Genomic DNA, 15,539 nt, shown 5'->3' on the forward strand with positions numbered 1-15,539 from the left:
TCTGCATTTGTAGAAGTACTGTCTGTTCCAGCCGCTGTTTGTGATGATGTTGCTTGTTATGATGTTTATTACTCTGTCTAGACAGTGTTCTTCTTGCACATGGAAAGGGTTTATGCGCCTAAATCATGCATGCAGCTGTTCTTATTTTATTTCACTCCCTAAATATGTTATCTTCGGTGAAGTGTCATAGATATAGTTCTTATTATGCTCTGTTTGGATGGTTTTTCTAGGAGGGATTGCTTGGCGGATCATTGCAAAGGTCTGTGTTTGGAGAGAGGAATTTTAATGTTCATGGTGCTGTCATTCATGAAGTCAGTGCTGAAAAAGTAAGTTCAACTCAAAGTAAAAGCCATAGCATGCCAAAATTTAACGTTTTTTTATAGAAGGATTTAAAATTTATTTGTTGGTTTTTATGTCCAATCTCCCAATCTTGTAGGCTTTTTTTTTTTTTTTATTTCTTTGTTCAATCCATTGATGCTTAAGGGTTTGATGGCTACTAGGATAACCCTTTCTGATTCCACCTGTTTCCCCCAGGTAAAATAATAAACACACCCCTGTGCAGGTGCTGTTCCAGCAGTGCCGTGGCTCGCTGTGTCGGGGGTTCACATGGGGTTGTGACGTCTCATGAGCCACTTGTCCAATTTGCAATGGCTTCTGACGCCCTACCTTCTCCCCAAACGAACAATCAACAAGAAGTGAGCGCTGTTCATTAACTCATTCTGAGAGAAGGAAGGAAGCACTGATTTTGATGTGGGGGTCACGTGATGTCACAACGAGCCCAGACACCTCTGGAAAAGCGCTGGCATGGGAAGGGATGTATAGGCTTTGTTTTTCCCTGGTGCAAATGGAAGGGGTTATTCTAGTAGTGGATAGCCCCTTTAATAAGCAGTTATTGCCTTTTTTTAGGTGTCTGTACAGTACAGGAATGCTGTGGGGGCAGGAGCTGAAATATACAGTGGAACCTTGGTTAATGAGAACAATCTGTTCTGGGAGTGTGCTTGTTAACCAAGTTACTCATCTAGCGATGCAAAATTTACCATAGGAAATCATTGCAATGCAGACAATTTGTTCCACAACTTCTTAAATGTCCCATCCTGGTGCCCTATTGTGCCCTTCTGCACACACACACACACACACACACACACACACACACACACACACACACACACACACACACACACACACACACTATGCTCACCTTACCTTACCTTCCGTTCCACCGCCGGTCTCCTGGGACTTGCTGTTCACTGCTGCGGGATGTGTATCTGGTAACCATCACGACGAGGGAGGAACTTCCGCTGCGAGAGCGCTGACGTCAAATGCAGGAGCCTCTTGCCTCTGATTGGCCAGCGCGCTGCCTTTGAGTAGCGGCTGACAGGGGAAGTTCCTGCCTCGTCTGGATGCTTGCCGAATGCCGATACACATCCTATACCGGCGAACTACAGGACCCAGGAGGCCGGCGATGGAACAAGAAGGTACACATTATGCTCACCTTACCTTCTGTTCCATCGCCGGCCTCATGGTTCTTGTAGTTCGCCGTGAGGATTCCTCCCTCGTCGCGATGTACCGGCGAACTACAAGAACCATTAGGTCGGCGATGGAAGGTAAGGTGAGCATAATACTGTAATGTGTGTGTTTGTGCGTGCTTGTGTGCGTTTGTGTGGACTGCAAGAGTGGGTTAGAGCGTGGTGGATGTACGGAACCGGAAGTGTGTGCGGTGAGTATTTTGAGTATTTCTTCAGCGCTCTATTGGGAGACCCAGACGATTGGGTATAGCTACTGCCTCCGGAGGCCACACAAAGCACTACACTAAAAAGTGCAAGGCCCCTCCCCTTCTGGCTATACCCCCCCGTGGTATCACGGGTTCTCCAGTTTTCAAGCTTTGTGCGAAGGAGGTCAGACATCCATGCATAGCTCCACAGATTTTAGTCAGCAGTAGCTGCTGACTATTTCGGATGGAAGAAAAGAGGGCCCATATAGGGCCCCCAGCATGCTCCCTTCTCACCCGTTGATGGTGTTGTAAGGTTGAGGTACCTATTGCTGGTACGGAGGCTGGAGCCCACATGCTGCTTTCCTTCCACATCCCCCTGGGGGGCTCTGAGGAAGTGGGATCCTGCCGGCCTCAAAGCTCTGACGCCGGGCTCCATCCACAGACCCATTTGAACCTGCTGGATACGGAGCTGGAGTACCGTTCAGGGACATGGCCCTGCACCATTACAGGTACTCTGTGTCCCCGTACACACAGGCACAGCACACTCCAGACTTGCTGGGTGTGCTAGTGCGCCGGGGACAGTAAAGGGTTACAGTCACTGCAGCTTTGCTGAGTGACTTTGTGTATTGGGAACTACCGCGCCGGACGCTCCGGGAGCGGCGGCGCGGCTGGGACTTGTAGTTCGCCGGGGACTGGGCGCCGACCGCGCTTTTACGGCGGCGGCGCTTATAAATCCAGTCCCCGGCTTCTGCGGCCTAGTGCCGCTTCGTTCCCGCCCCCTCCCTGTCACTCAGGGAAGGGGACAGACGCTGAGCAATCAGCAGCGCCGAGGGCTGGAGCCTTATTTACATGCTCCAGCCCTCTCACTGCACACTGTCGGACGCCGGATTCCCGCTCTGACTTGGGGCACGCCCACGGCCCGCCCCTCCTCACACGAGCTGGGGAAGACGCCGGCAGCCATTACTGCAGTCCGAGCTCGGACTTTCGGCAACCAGGCAGGACGGTGGCGACCATACACCCGCTTATAGGCGGGCGGTAAGCGGCACACATAGTGCTGACCCCAATATATACTGCAGTGTGTACATGTGTATTTTAACTGCATAGGTCGCTATATGCCCGCTTGGAGAGCGACACATCAGCAGCAGGAAAGCAGGTGTGCTAAGGCACAGGCTTTCTAGGCTGCTTGTATTGCACGTACTGAAGTGTTCATTTGTGTTTATGCTTGTATGCTATACACTGCACTGTACAGTCGCTAGTCTTAGCTATATTCTCCTGGAATGGCTAGACTACAGCAGCAGAAAACCAAGGGTGCTGGGGCACAGGTTTTTTTCTATGCTGCTTGTATTGCATGGGCTGCAGTGTGCATTTGTACTTGTGCTTGTATGCTATACATTGCACTGTATGGTCACTCTTCTGGGCTATATTCCCCTAGATGACTAGTCTACAGCAGCAGAAGAGCAGAGGTGCCAGGGCACAGGCTTCTATGCTGCTTGTATTGCTTGTGCTGCAGTGTTCATTTGTACTTTATGCTTGTATGCTATACATTGCACTGTACGGTCACCAATCTTGGCTATATACTTCTAGATGGCTAGTCGGCAGCGGCAAAAAAGCAACACAGATTTTCAGTGCTGTTTTTACTACATGGGATGCTGTTCATGACACCGTCCCATTGTGTGCATGCTCCCCTGTAGCACTTCGTCTGCCGGGGTCTCTAGCACTTCGTCTGCCGGGGTCTCTACTAGTCGTGGCCAAAGAAACCACCTGTCATCCCTGTCCAAGGACAGGGACGGAGTTGCAGTTTCGACAGATATATTGTCATAAGATAGAGACTTGCAGTCCAGACAGGCCATGGGCAATCTTCCTGACCAACCTCATTTGGAACGGGGGGGTCCCAGGAGGACTCTCTGTATGATAAGGCAGCTCTCCAGGACTTTGATCCTGACATCGCTATCAATCCGGATACACCGGATGGTAACGCCATACGGAATGATCCTATAGCGTCCATCAATGGAAGGTTGGATCTTTCTCCCTCAGCTCCCCCAGTGGAGGAGTCAGCTTCACAGCAGGAGAAGTCCCTTTTCAGTATCTCAAACGGATATTGAGTATTTTTCTGGCCACGCTGACTTCAGAGAAGCAGTCCAGAAACACCACGCTTACCAGATAAGCGTCTTCTCCAAACGTTTTTTAAGATACACGTTATCCCTTTTCCCCTGACGTGGTCAAGCGCTGGACCCAGGGTCCAAAGGTGGATTCTCCAATCTCCAGGCTTGCGTCTAGAGCCATAGTTGCACTGGAGATGGGGCTTCACTTAAAGATGCCATTCACAGACAGATGGACTCTGGTTGAAATCTGTCTAGGAGGCTATCGGCGTGTCGGTTGCTCCGGCATTCACAGCCGTATAGGCAACCTAACCTTTTCAGCTGTTCTTGCGCAGCTGGCCTTGAGCACATGTACATCTGTACCGCAGAGGCGTCCGTAACTCCGCAATGTCTGCACTGCGACTTACCCTATTAATGCTGTCCTAAAAGTACAGTCGAGGTTTCGGTCCTTCCCAAGCTTGGGCAGGTCCCAATTGTCCTCGTGCAAAAGGGCTACAAAACCTCAGACGGGCTCAGATTCCGGCCGGGCTCAATCACGCCCAAGGAAGGCAGCCGGAGGAACCGCTACCAAGGCGGTCTCCTCATGACTCTCAGCTCTCTCTCTCTCTCCGCATCCGCGGTTGATGGCAGACTCCCCCGCCTTTGGCGACATTTAGCTGCCACAGGTCACAGACCGGTGGGTGACGGACATTGTGCTCACGTGCACAGGACAGTGTTCTGTTCTCGTCCTCCGACTCCATTCTTCAGAACGGCCCCACCTCCCCACCGAGCAGATGCCCTGCTGCAGGCGGTGGACGCTCTAAGAGCAGAAGGAGTGGTGATCCCTGTCCCCCCTCAGGAACGAGGGCGAGGGTTTGTACTCCAATCTCTTTGTGGCTCCAAAAAAGGACGGCTCCTTCCGTCCTGTTCTGGACCTAAAACTGCTCAATAAGCATGCGAACGCCAGGCGGTTCCGGATGGAATCCCTCCGATCCGTCATTACCTCAATGTCTCGAGGAGACTTCCTTGCCTCAACAGACATCAAAGATGCCTATCTCCACGTGCCACTTGCTACGGAGCACCAACGTTTTCTACGTTTTGTGATAGGAGACGACCATCTTCAGTTCGTAGCTCTGCCATTCGGTCTGGCGACAGCCCCACGGGTGTTCACCAAGGTCATGGCAGCAGTGGTAGCAGTCTTGCACTCTCAGGGACACCCGGTGATCCCTTACTTGGACGATCTACTCGTCAAAGCACCCTCCCTCGAGGCATGACAACGCAGCCTGAATGTTACGCTGGAGACTCTCCAGACTTTCGGGTGGATCATCAATTTGGCAAGGTCAAATCGGTCACCGACTCAATCACTAACGTATCTCGGCATGGAGTTCACACTCTTATCAGCGATAGTGAAGCTTCCGCTGAACAAGCAGCGTTCACTGCAAACAGAGGTGCAGTCTCTCCTTCAAGGCCAGTCGCACCCCTTAAGGCGCCTCATGCACTTCCTAGGGAAGATGGTGGCAGCCATGGAGGCAGTTCCCTTTGCGCAGTTTCATCTGCGCCAACTGCAAGGGGACATTCTCCGCCAATGGGACGGGCAGTCAACCTCCCTGGACAGGAAAGTCTCCCTTTCCCAGACGGCCAAGGACTCTCTGCAATGGTGGCTTATTCCCACCTCATTGTCACAGTGAAGATCCTTCCTACTCCCATCCTGGGCAGTGGTCACGACAGATACGAGTCTGTCAGGGTGGGGAGCAGTTTGTCTCCGCCACAGGGCTCAGGGGACGTGGACTCAGCAGGAGTCCACCCTTCAGATCAATGTTCTGGAAATCGGGGCAGGGTATCTTACCCTACTAGCTTTCCAGCAGTGGCTAGAAAGAGAGCAGATCCGAATCCAGTCGGACAACTCCACAGCGGTGGCATACATCAACCACCAAGGAGGGACGCGCAGTCGGCAAGCCTTCCAGGAAGTCCGGCGAATCCTCATGTGGGTGGAGGACACAGCATCCACCATATCCGCAGTTCACATCCCGGGCGTAGAAAACTGGGAAGCAGACTTCCTCAGTCGCCAGGGTATGGACGCAGGGGAATGGTCCCTTCACCCGGACGTGTTTCAGGAAATCTGTCGCCGCTGGGGGGTGCCGGACGTCGACCTAATGGCGTCTCGGCACAACAACAAGGTCCCGGCATTTATGGCACGATCGCGCGATCACAGAGCTCTGGCGGCAGACGCCTTAGTGCAAGATTGGTCGCAGTTCCGGCTCACATATGTGTTTCCACCTCTGGCACTCTTGCCCAGAGTACTGCGCAAAAAATCAGATCCGATTGCAGCCGCGTCATACTCGTCGCCCCAGACTGGCCGAGGAGATCGTGGTACCCGGATCTGTGGCATCTCACGGTCGGCCGACCGTGGTCACTACCAGGCTGGCCAGACTTACTGTCCCAAGGGCCGTTTTTCCATCGGAATTCTGCGGCCCTGAACCTGACTGTGTGGCCATTGAGTCCTGGATCCTAGCGTCTTCAGGATTATCCCAAGGGGTCGTTGCCACCATGAAACAGGCTAGGAAGTCCACCTCTGCTAAGATCTACCACAGAACGTGGAAGATTTTCTTAACCTGGTGCTCGGCTCAGGGAGTGTCTCCCTGGCCATTTGCATTGCCTACTTTTCTTTCCTTCCTGCAATCGGGGTTAGAAAAGGGCTTGTCGCTCGGCTTCCTTAAGGGGGAAGTCTCGGCACTATCCGTGTTTTTTCAGAAGCGTCTAGCACGTCTTTCTAAGGTGCGCACGTTCCTACAGGGGGTCTGTCATATCGTACCCCCGTACAAGCGGCCGTTAGATCCATGGGATCTCAACAGGGTATTAGTTGCTCTCCAGAAGCCGCCTTTCGAGCCTCTGAAGGAAGTTTCCTTTCTCGCCTGTCACAGAAGGTGGCGTTTCTCGTTGCGATCACATCGCTTCGGCGAGTGTCTGAGCTGGCAGCTCTGTCATCCAAGGCTCCCTTCCTGGTGTTCCACCAGGACAAGGTAGTGCTGCGCCCCATTCCGGAGTTTCTCCCTAAGATCGTATCCTCATTTCATCTTAATCAGGATATATCCTTGCCTTCCGTTTGTCCTCATCCGGTTCACCGGTATGAAAAGGACTTACGTTTGTTAGATCTGGTGAGAGCACTCAGACTCTACATTTCCCGCACGGCGCCCATGCGCCGTTCCGATGCACTTTTTGTCCTTGTCGCTGGTCCGCGCAAGGGGTTGCAGGCTTCTAAAGCCACCCTGGCTCGATGGATCAAAGAACCAATTCTAGAGGCCTACCGTTCTGCGGGGCTTCCGGTTCCTTCAGGGCTAAAAGCCCACTCAACCAGAGCCGTGGGTGCGTCCTGGGCATTACGACACCAGGCTTCGGCTCAACAAGTGTACCAGGCAGCTACCTGGTCCAGTCTGCACACTTTCACCAAGCATTATCAGGTGCATACCTATGCTTCGGCGGATGCCAGCTTAGGTAGAAGAGTCCTGCAGGCGGCAGTGACACTCCCGTAGGGGAGGGCTGTTTTGCAGCCCTAACATGAGGTATTTCTTTACCCACCCAGGGACAGCTTTTGGACGTCCCAATCGTCTGGGTCTCCCAATAGAGCGCTGAAGAAGAAGGGAATTTTGTTACTTACCGTAAATTCCTTTTCTTCTAGCTTTTATTGGGAGACCCAGCACCCGCCCTGTTGTCCTTCGGGATGTTTTTGTTGTTTGCGGGTACACATGTTGTTCATGTTGAACGGTTTTTCAGTTCTCCGATGTTACTCGGAGTTAATTTGTTTAAACCAGTTATTGGCTTTCCTCCTTCTTGCTTTGGCACTAAAACTGGAGAACCCGTGATACCACGGGGGGGTATAGCCAGAAGGGGAGGGGCCTTGCACTTTTTAGTGTAGTGCTTTGTGTGGCCTCCGGAGGCAGTAGCTATACCCAATCGTCTGGGTCTCCCAATAAGAGCTAGAAGAAAAGGAATTTACGGTAAGTAACAAAATTCCCTTCTTTGCTCGTACAGCAAAGCTTTCTCGTAAACTGAGTTACAAATTTACAGCAAGCTTTGCTCGTTAGGCAACATACTCGCTAACTGGGTTACTCGTTAAGCGAGGTTCCACTGTATAACTATTACATAACTATTTACTATAGATGAGCAAATCCATTCACAGGACCCCAATTCTGTAGCTACATAAGTATTCTGTGCCCCAAAGAAAAATCAAATGATGAGCTGGAGATTGTGGTAGGTAGGAGGCGGTATGCAAGGAACACTGAAGTTCCCTCTGTATGAGGGTCCTGCAAATTCACTCATCTCTATTTACATATGTGAGTGTATTTCTTGCACTGTTTAGGCGTTTTGAATTGGTTTTATCTTCTGCACACTATTTAGCTTCAAATTCTAGTATATTAGATCTGACGCTTTGCTGCAATGGCTGGAGATAGCCTTAGAAGTCGGGTATAAACAGGCTATGTGCGCACGCTGCCCTCCCCTCTGCCTATACACCCTCCCGTGGATCACAGGCTCCTCAGTTTTATGCTTTGTGTGGAAGGAGGCACACATCCACTCATGCATTCTCAACTTAGTTATGTCGGTTGGAAGAAAAGAGGGCCCCCACGGGGCCCCCGGCATGTTCCCTTCTCACCCCACTACGTCGGCGGTGTTGTTAAGGTTGAAGTACCCATTGCGGGTACAGAGGCTGGAGCCACATGCCGTCTCCTTCACCATCCCTTATGCGGCTCTGGGAGAAGTGGGCTCCTAAGCGGTCATCCATTTACTGGGACCGTGCTCCATCCGCAGCCCCTGTGGGAACGTGCCGGACCGGAGCCTCTTCAACCTCAGGAACTGGGCCCTGCAACTCAAAGGTACTCTGTGTCCCCATAGGGGACTGTGCAGGGAGCGCACCTTCTTCCCGGAAGCCGCGGCGGCTGCTGAATTGAGGAGGCCGGTGGACTTCCGCGCCGACCGTGCCTGCTTGTCGGGCGCGGTCTCAAACTTAGTCCCCGGCTTCATCGCGGCCTAGTCGCAAAAATCCCGCCCCCGGGCCTGCCTGTCAGGGGTAAGGGCGGGATTACCGACCTGACGTCGGATGTGAGGGCTGGAGCATCCTGCATGTTTCCTCCCCCCTCACTGATCACTGTGGGGACCCCAGATTCCCGCACTTTGCTGGCGCCGCCCACGGCTCCACTCCTCCCCTGAGAGCTCCGGCAGCCATTTTTTTGGCATTCTGCCGGTGGAGGATTCTCAGTGAACAGCTCTGCAGCTCCGGGGGATCCAAGGCAGGGAATCTGGAGGACACACTCCGCTCGTTAGCGGTCGGTAAGCCACACCGGTCACCCGGTGCTGGTCCCCCTAGGGTGCCGGATTAGATACGTATATTTATATATATCTATCTGTTCGGTGGGCTGTATACCCCTTTCCCATATACCCTCAGTGATCACTCTCCTAGGAGACAACAGCATGTCGTCCACAAGGAGCAAAGCTGCTAAGGCACAGGGTTTTTCTTTGTCGCTCCATTGGGAGACCCAGACAATTGGGTGTATAGCTTCTGCCTCCGGAGGCCACACAAAGTATTACACTTTAAAAAGTGTAACCCCTCCCCTCTGCTATACACCCTCCCGTGCATCACGGGATCCTCAGTTTTTATGCTTTGTGCGAAGGAGGCACACATGCACGCATAGCTCCACAATTTAGTCAGCAGCAGCTGCTGACTATATCGGATGGAAGAAAAGTGGGCCCATATAGGGCCCCCGGCATGCTCCCTTCTCACCCCACTCTGGTCGGCGGTGCTGTTAAGGTTGAGGTACCCATTGCGGGTACATAGGCAGGAGCCAACATGCTGTTTTCCTTCCCCATCCCTGCAGGGCTCTGGGTGAAGTGGGATCCATAATCGGTCTCCAGACACTGGGACCGTGCTCCCTCCGCAGCCCCTGGGGAATCTGCTGGACAGGAGCTGGGTATCGTCAGGGACATGGCCCTGCTACTGTGAGGTACTCTGTGTCCCCTTGGGGACGGCGCATGGAGCGCTTGTGTCATACACGCTGCAGCACTGCTGGGCATGTTAGTGCGCCGGGACTACCGCGCTGACCGCGCTTGTTTGCCGGCCGCGCTTATAACTCTAGTCCCCGGCTTCTGCGGCCTAGTACCGCATATTCCCACCCCCGGGCCTGCCAGTCAGGAGAAGGGAGGGACGCTGCACTGGAAGATTCCCGCACTTTCTAGGGCAAGGTGCTCTGTGTCCCCGTTGGGACGGCGCATAAAGCACCTTGGGCCCAGACGCTGCAGCGACTGCGGCGTGCGTATGGGTCCGGGACTACCGCGCCGACCGTGCACTGCCGGCCGGCCGCGATTTTAACTTTAGTCCCCGGCTTTTGCGGCCTAGTATGGGATTCCCCCGCCCCCAGGCCTGCCAGTCAGGGAAAAGGGCGGGACGGTCGGTATGACGCCGACAGTGAGGGCTGGAGTACACTGAGCTGTCCTCCGCCCCCCTCACTACCCACGCTGGGGCACCAGATTCCCGCACTTTTTGTGACTACGCCCACGCCTCCCTCCTCCTCAGAGAACGCCGTCAGCCATGTTTTCAGCAACTTCTGGCTGCAGCTGAGGGAGACCCGGGGCAGAGAATCTGGTGGCCACAAGCCACATCCGCAGCCCCTGGGGGAATCTGCCGGACAGGAGACGGAGTATCGTCAGGGACATGGCCCTGCATCTACAGGTACTCTGTGTCCCCGTTGGGACGGTGCATGAAGCACCTTGGCCTCAGACGCAGCTGCGACTGCGGTGTGGATTTTTTGTCTGGGACTACCGCGCCGACCGTGCCTGTTTGCCGGCCGCGGTTTTTACTTTAGTCCCCGGTTTTGCGGCCTAGTGTGTTAAACTCCCGCCCCTGAGCCTGCCAATCAGGGAGAAGGGCGGGACGGTCGGTATGATGCCGACAGTGAGGGCTGGAGCACACCTCGCTGTCCTCCGCCCCCCCTCACTGATCACTATAGGCCACCAGATTACCGCACTTTTGTGACTACAGGGACAGAGCCCTGCATCATAACGTACTCTGTGTCCCCTGAGGGACGGTGCATGCAACATCTGTGTTACAAACGCCGCAGCGGTTGCTGACTGGTTTGTGAGACTGGGACTACCGCGCCGACCGCGACATGTCTGCCGGCCGCGTTTTTAAATTTAGTCCCTGGCTCTTACGGCCTAGTGCCATATACTCCCGTTCTCGGGCCTGCCAGTCAGGGGTAACGACGGGACGGCCGACTGGACGTCGGCAGGGAGGGCTGGAGCATACGTTGGTATCCTCCTTCCCCCTCACTGAGCACTGGGGGGCACCAGTTTTTCAGGTGCTGTTTCCCCCCTTGGTGCCGCAGTGTGTATATAATATAATATAATATAATATAATATATATATATATATATATATATATATATATATATATATATGTATGTATGTATATGTGTATATGTATATATATATATATATATATATATATATATATATATATATATATATATATATATATATATATATATATATAATGTGTATATATATGTATATATATGTGTATATATATATATATATATATATATATATATATATGTATATATATATGTATATATATATATGTATATATATATGTATGTATATGTATATATATATGTATATATATATATGTGTTTATTTCTTTTTCGCTCCTAATTGGGAGACCCAGACAGTGGGTGTATAGCTACTGCCTCTGGAGGCCGCACAAAGAACTACACTTAAAAGTGTAAGGCCCCTCCCCTTCTGGCTATACACCCTCCCGTAGGAGTACGGATTCCTCAGTTTTAGCTTTGTGCGCAAGGAGGTCAGACACGCACGCATAGCTCCATTGTTTTTAGTCAGCAGCAGCTGCTGACTATGTCGGATGGAAGAAAAGAGGGTCTATACAGACTCCCAGCATGCTCCCTTCTCACCCCACTTATGTCGGAGGTGTTTGTAAGGTTGAGGTACCCATTGCGGGTACGGCGGCAGGAGCCCACATGCTGATTCCTTCCCCATCCCTTTTTACAGGGCTCTGGGTGAAGTGGGATTTACCGGTCTCCAGGCACTGAGACCGGGCTCCATCTACAGCCCCTGGAGAAGATGCTGGATGGAGCGGAGTACATCAGGGACATGGCCCTGCTTCCTTAAGGTACTCTGTGTCCCCGTGCATTTGGCGCTCACACCGCAGCATGCTGGGTGTTGTAGTGCGCCGGGGGACATCAGCGCTGCGGCGCCTGTGCCATGGCCTCATTCAGCTTAGCTGAAGCAGGCACACTTATGGGAATCGGCCGCGCCGGCCGCTGGGACTGCGGCACGGCTGGCACTTGTAGTGCGCCGGGGACTTCAGCGCGGCCTGCGCTTTTACGGCGGCCGCGCTGATAACTACAGTCCCCGGCTTTTGCGGCCTGCTTCCGTTCGTTCCCGCCCCCAGACCTGCCAGTCAGGAGAGGGGCGGGACGCTGCCCACGTCTAGGACTCGGTCGCGCCGGCCGCTGGAACAGCGGCGCGGCTGGCACTTGTAGTGCGCCGGGGACTTCAGCGCGGCCCGCGCTTTTACGGCGGCCGCGCTGATAACTCGAGTCCCCGGCTTTTGCGGCCTGCTTTCGTTCGTTCCCGCCCCCAGACCTGCCAGTCAGGAGAGGGGCGGGACGCGGGCCAGGGCATCAGCGCTGAGGGCTGGAGTCGTTTTTACATACTCCAGCCCTCACAGTCAGCACAGAGGGGACACTGTTCCCGCACTTTTGTTTGGGAACTCCCACGGACCGCCCCTCTCCACATTAGCCGGCAGCCATTCTTGCTGACACGCTGAGCTGCAGAGGGGAGCCGGGGAGACCCAGACAAGGCATTCTGCAGCCTCTTACCCGCTGTTCAGCGGGCGGTAAGCAGCCCTCAGGGCTCACCCCCTCTTGTGCTCGTAGTATTCTTAGTATTTTGTGGCTACAAATACTTGGTATTACATAGCGCTGGTCGCCCTTTGGCTATAGACTCTCTCACATGCAGAGAGCCAGCAGCATGTCGCCCGTAAAACGCAAGGGTGCCAAGGCACAGACATTGTATGCTTCCTGCACCGCATGTGGGACTTTTCTACCGGCAGGCTCCACGGACCCCCATTGTGTGCAGTGCTCGGCCCCTGCGGCGCTTGCACAGTCGGGACCTCTGCTGGATGTGTCCCAGGGTGTACCACCTGTGAATGCTGTCCAGGTGACAGGAACTGAGTTTGCAGTTTTTGCTGACAGAATGTCTCTCACTATGTCACAAATTCTTGACACATTGCGAGCTAGGCCTGTACTTCAGACCACGGACACTGTGCATGTATTGCCCCCTGGTCCCCCTCAGCTCCTAGCTCCGGGACGGGCATCTACACCTCAGGGTGAAGACTCTGACTCGGACGATGGCCCCGGGCAGCCTAAGCGGGCTCGTTATGACGGGCCTTCACATTCATCTCAATGGTCTGGAATTAAGCACTTTTCTGGACCACGCTGACTTCAGAGACGCAATCCAGAAACCCCACGCTTATCCTGAAAGGCGTTTTCCTAAACGACTTAAAGATACACGCTACCCTTTTCCCTCTGAAGTGGTCAAGGGTTGGACCCAGTGTCCAAAAGTGGATCCTCCAATTTCCAGGCTGGCAGCTAGATCCTTGGTTGCTGTTGAAGATGGAGCGGCACTTAAAGATGCCACTGACAGGCAGATGGAGCTCTGGCTGAAATCCATCTATGAAGCGATTGGAGCGTCATTAGCGCCTTCTTTTGCGGCCGTATGGGCACTCCAAGCTATCACGGCCGGGCTTGCGCGAGTCGACTCAGTCACACGTGCATTTGCCCCGCAGGTAGCACCATTGACCTCGCAAATGGCGGCATTCGCGTCGTACGCGATTAATGCTGTTTTGGACGCTACAAGCCGCACGGCAGTGGCGTCAGCCAACTCAGTTGTTTTGCGTAGGGCTCTGTGGTTGAGACATTGGAAAGCAGATTCTCATTCCAAGAAGTGCTTAACCAATTTGCCTTTTTCTCGTGACCGATTGTTTGGAGAGCGTTTGGATGAAATCATCAAACACTCCAAGGGTAAGGACTCTTCCTTGCCACAACACAGACAAAACAAGCCCCAACAGAGGAGGGGTCAGTCTGGTTATCGGTCCTTTCGAGGACAGGGCAGGTCCCAATTCGCCTCGTCAAAAAAGACTCAAAAGGACCAGAGACGTTCAAATTCTTGGAGATCTCAGTCACGCCCAAAAAGACCAGCCGGAGGAACCGTTGCCAAAACGACGTCCTCCTGACTTGCGGTCTCCGATGCCCACACCCGCGGTCGGTGGGAGGCTGTCCCACTTTGGCGACATTTGGCTAGCAAGCGTCAAGGACCGTTGGGTGAGAGATATTCTATCTCACGGGTACAGGATAGAGTTCAGTTCTCGTCCGCCAACTCGTTTCTTCCGAACTTCTCCACCACCAGACCGAGCCGATGCTCTGTTGCAGGCGGTGGCCGCTCTAAAGGCGGAAGGAGTGGTGACCTCCGTCCCTCTTCAGGAACAGGGTCACGGTTTTTACTCCAATCTGTTTGTGGTCCCAAAAAAGGACGGATCGTATCGTCCCGTCCTGGATCTGAAGTTGCTCAACAGACACGTAAAAGTCAGGAGGTTCCGGATGGAATCCCTACGCTCCGTCATAGCCTCAATGTCTCAGGGAGATTTTCTAGCATCAATAGACATCAAAGATGCGTATCTCCACGTGCCGATTGCACCAGAGCATCAGCGTTTCCTACGTTTCGTCATACACGACGAGCACCTACAGTTCGTAGCGTTACCCTTCGGTCTGGCAACAGCCCCCCGGGTCTTCACCAAAGTCATGGCAGCAGTAGTAGCTGTTCTGCACTCGCAGGGTCACTCGGTCATCCCGTATCTAGACGACCTGCTTATAAAGGCATCCTCTCAAGAAGCATGCCAACACAGTCTGAAGGTGGCGCTAGACACCCTCCAGACTTTCGGGTGGATTATCAACTTTCCAAAGTCTCATCTAACCCCGACCCAATCTCTGACTTATCTTGGCATGGAGTTTCATACTCTATCAGCGATAGTGAGGCTTCCACTGGACAAGCAGTGCTCGCTACGGACTGGAGTGCAATCTCTCCTTCAGAGCCAGTCGCACTCACTGAGGCGCCTCATGCATTTCCTAGGAAAGATGGTAGCAGCAATGGAGGCAGTCCCGTTCGCGCAGTTTCATCTGCGCCCTCTCCAATGGGACATTCTGCGCCAATGGGATGGGAAATCGACGTCCCTCAACAGGACTGTCTCCCTCTCTCAGACTGCCAAGGACTCTCTACGTTGGTGGCTTCTCCCCAACTCATTGTCACAGGGAAAGTCGTTCCTTCCCCCGTCCTGGGCAGTGGTCACGACAGATGCGAGCCTATCAGGGTGGGGAGCGGTGTTTCTCCACCACAGGGCTCAGGGGACGTGGACTCAGGAAGAGTCCACCTTGCAGATCAATGTTCTGGAAATCAGAGCAATCTATCTTGCCCTGCGAGCCTTCCAACAATGGCTGGAAGGCAAGCAGATTCGGATTCAGTCGGACAATTCCACGGCGGTGGCGTACATCAACCACCAAGGGGGAACACGCAGTCGCCAAGCTTTTCAAGAAGTCCAGCGGATTTTGACGTGGGTGGAAAGCAGAGCGTCCACCATATCTGCAGTTCACATCCCAGGCGTGGAAAACTGGGAAGCGGACTTTCTCAGT

The 15,539-nt window shown here is 53.3% G+C and overlaps 1 protein-coding gene across 2 annotated transcripts in view; it reads left to right on the top strand.

Annotated features, from left to right (window-relative positions):
• CDC7 (cell division cycle 7) overlaps nt 1–15,539 on the top strand; it is a 160,934-nt gene that overhangs the window by 53,868 nt on the left and 91,527 nt on the right. The window contains exon 7 of one of the 2 annotated variants that reach the window (XM_075321029.1): nt 231–326. In XM_075321029.1, coding sequence (XP_075177144.1) covers nt 231–326 — 96 coding nt within the window. Of the gene's footprint in view, nt 1–228; nt 327–15,539 lie in introns of both variants that reach the window. The other variant, XM_075321030.1, reaches the window with a different exon arrangement.

The sequence above is a fragment of the Anomaloglossus baeobatrachus genome, chromosome 8 (assembly GCF_048569485.1).
Source record: "Anomaloglossus baeobatrachus isolate aAnoBae1 chromosome 8, aAnoBae1.hap1, whole genome shotgun sequence".
NCBI lineage: Eukaryota > Metazoa > Chordata > Amphibia > Anura > Aromobatidae > Anomaloglossus > Anomaloglossus baeobatrachus.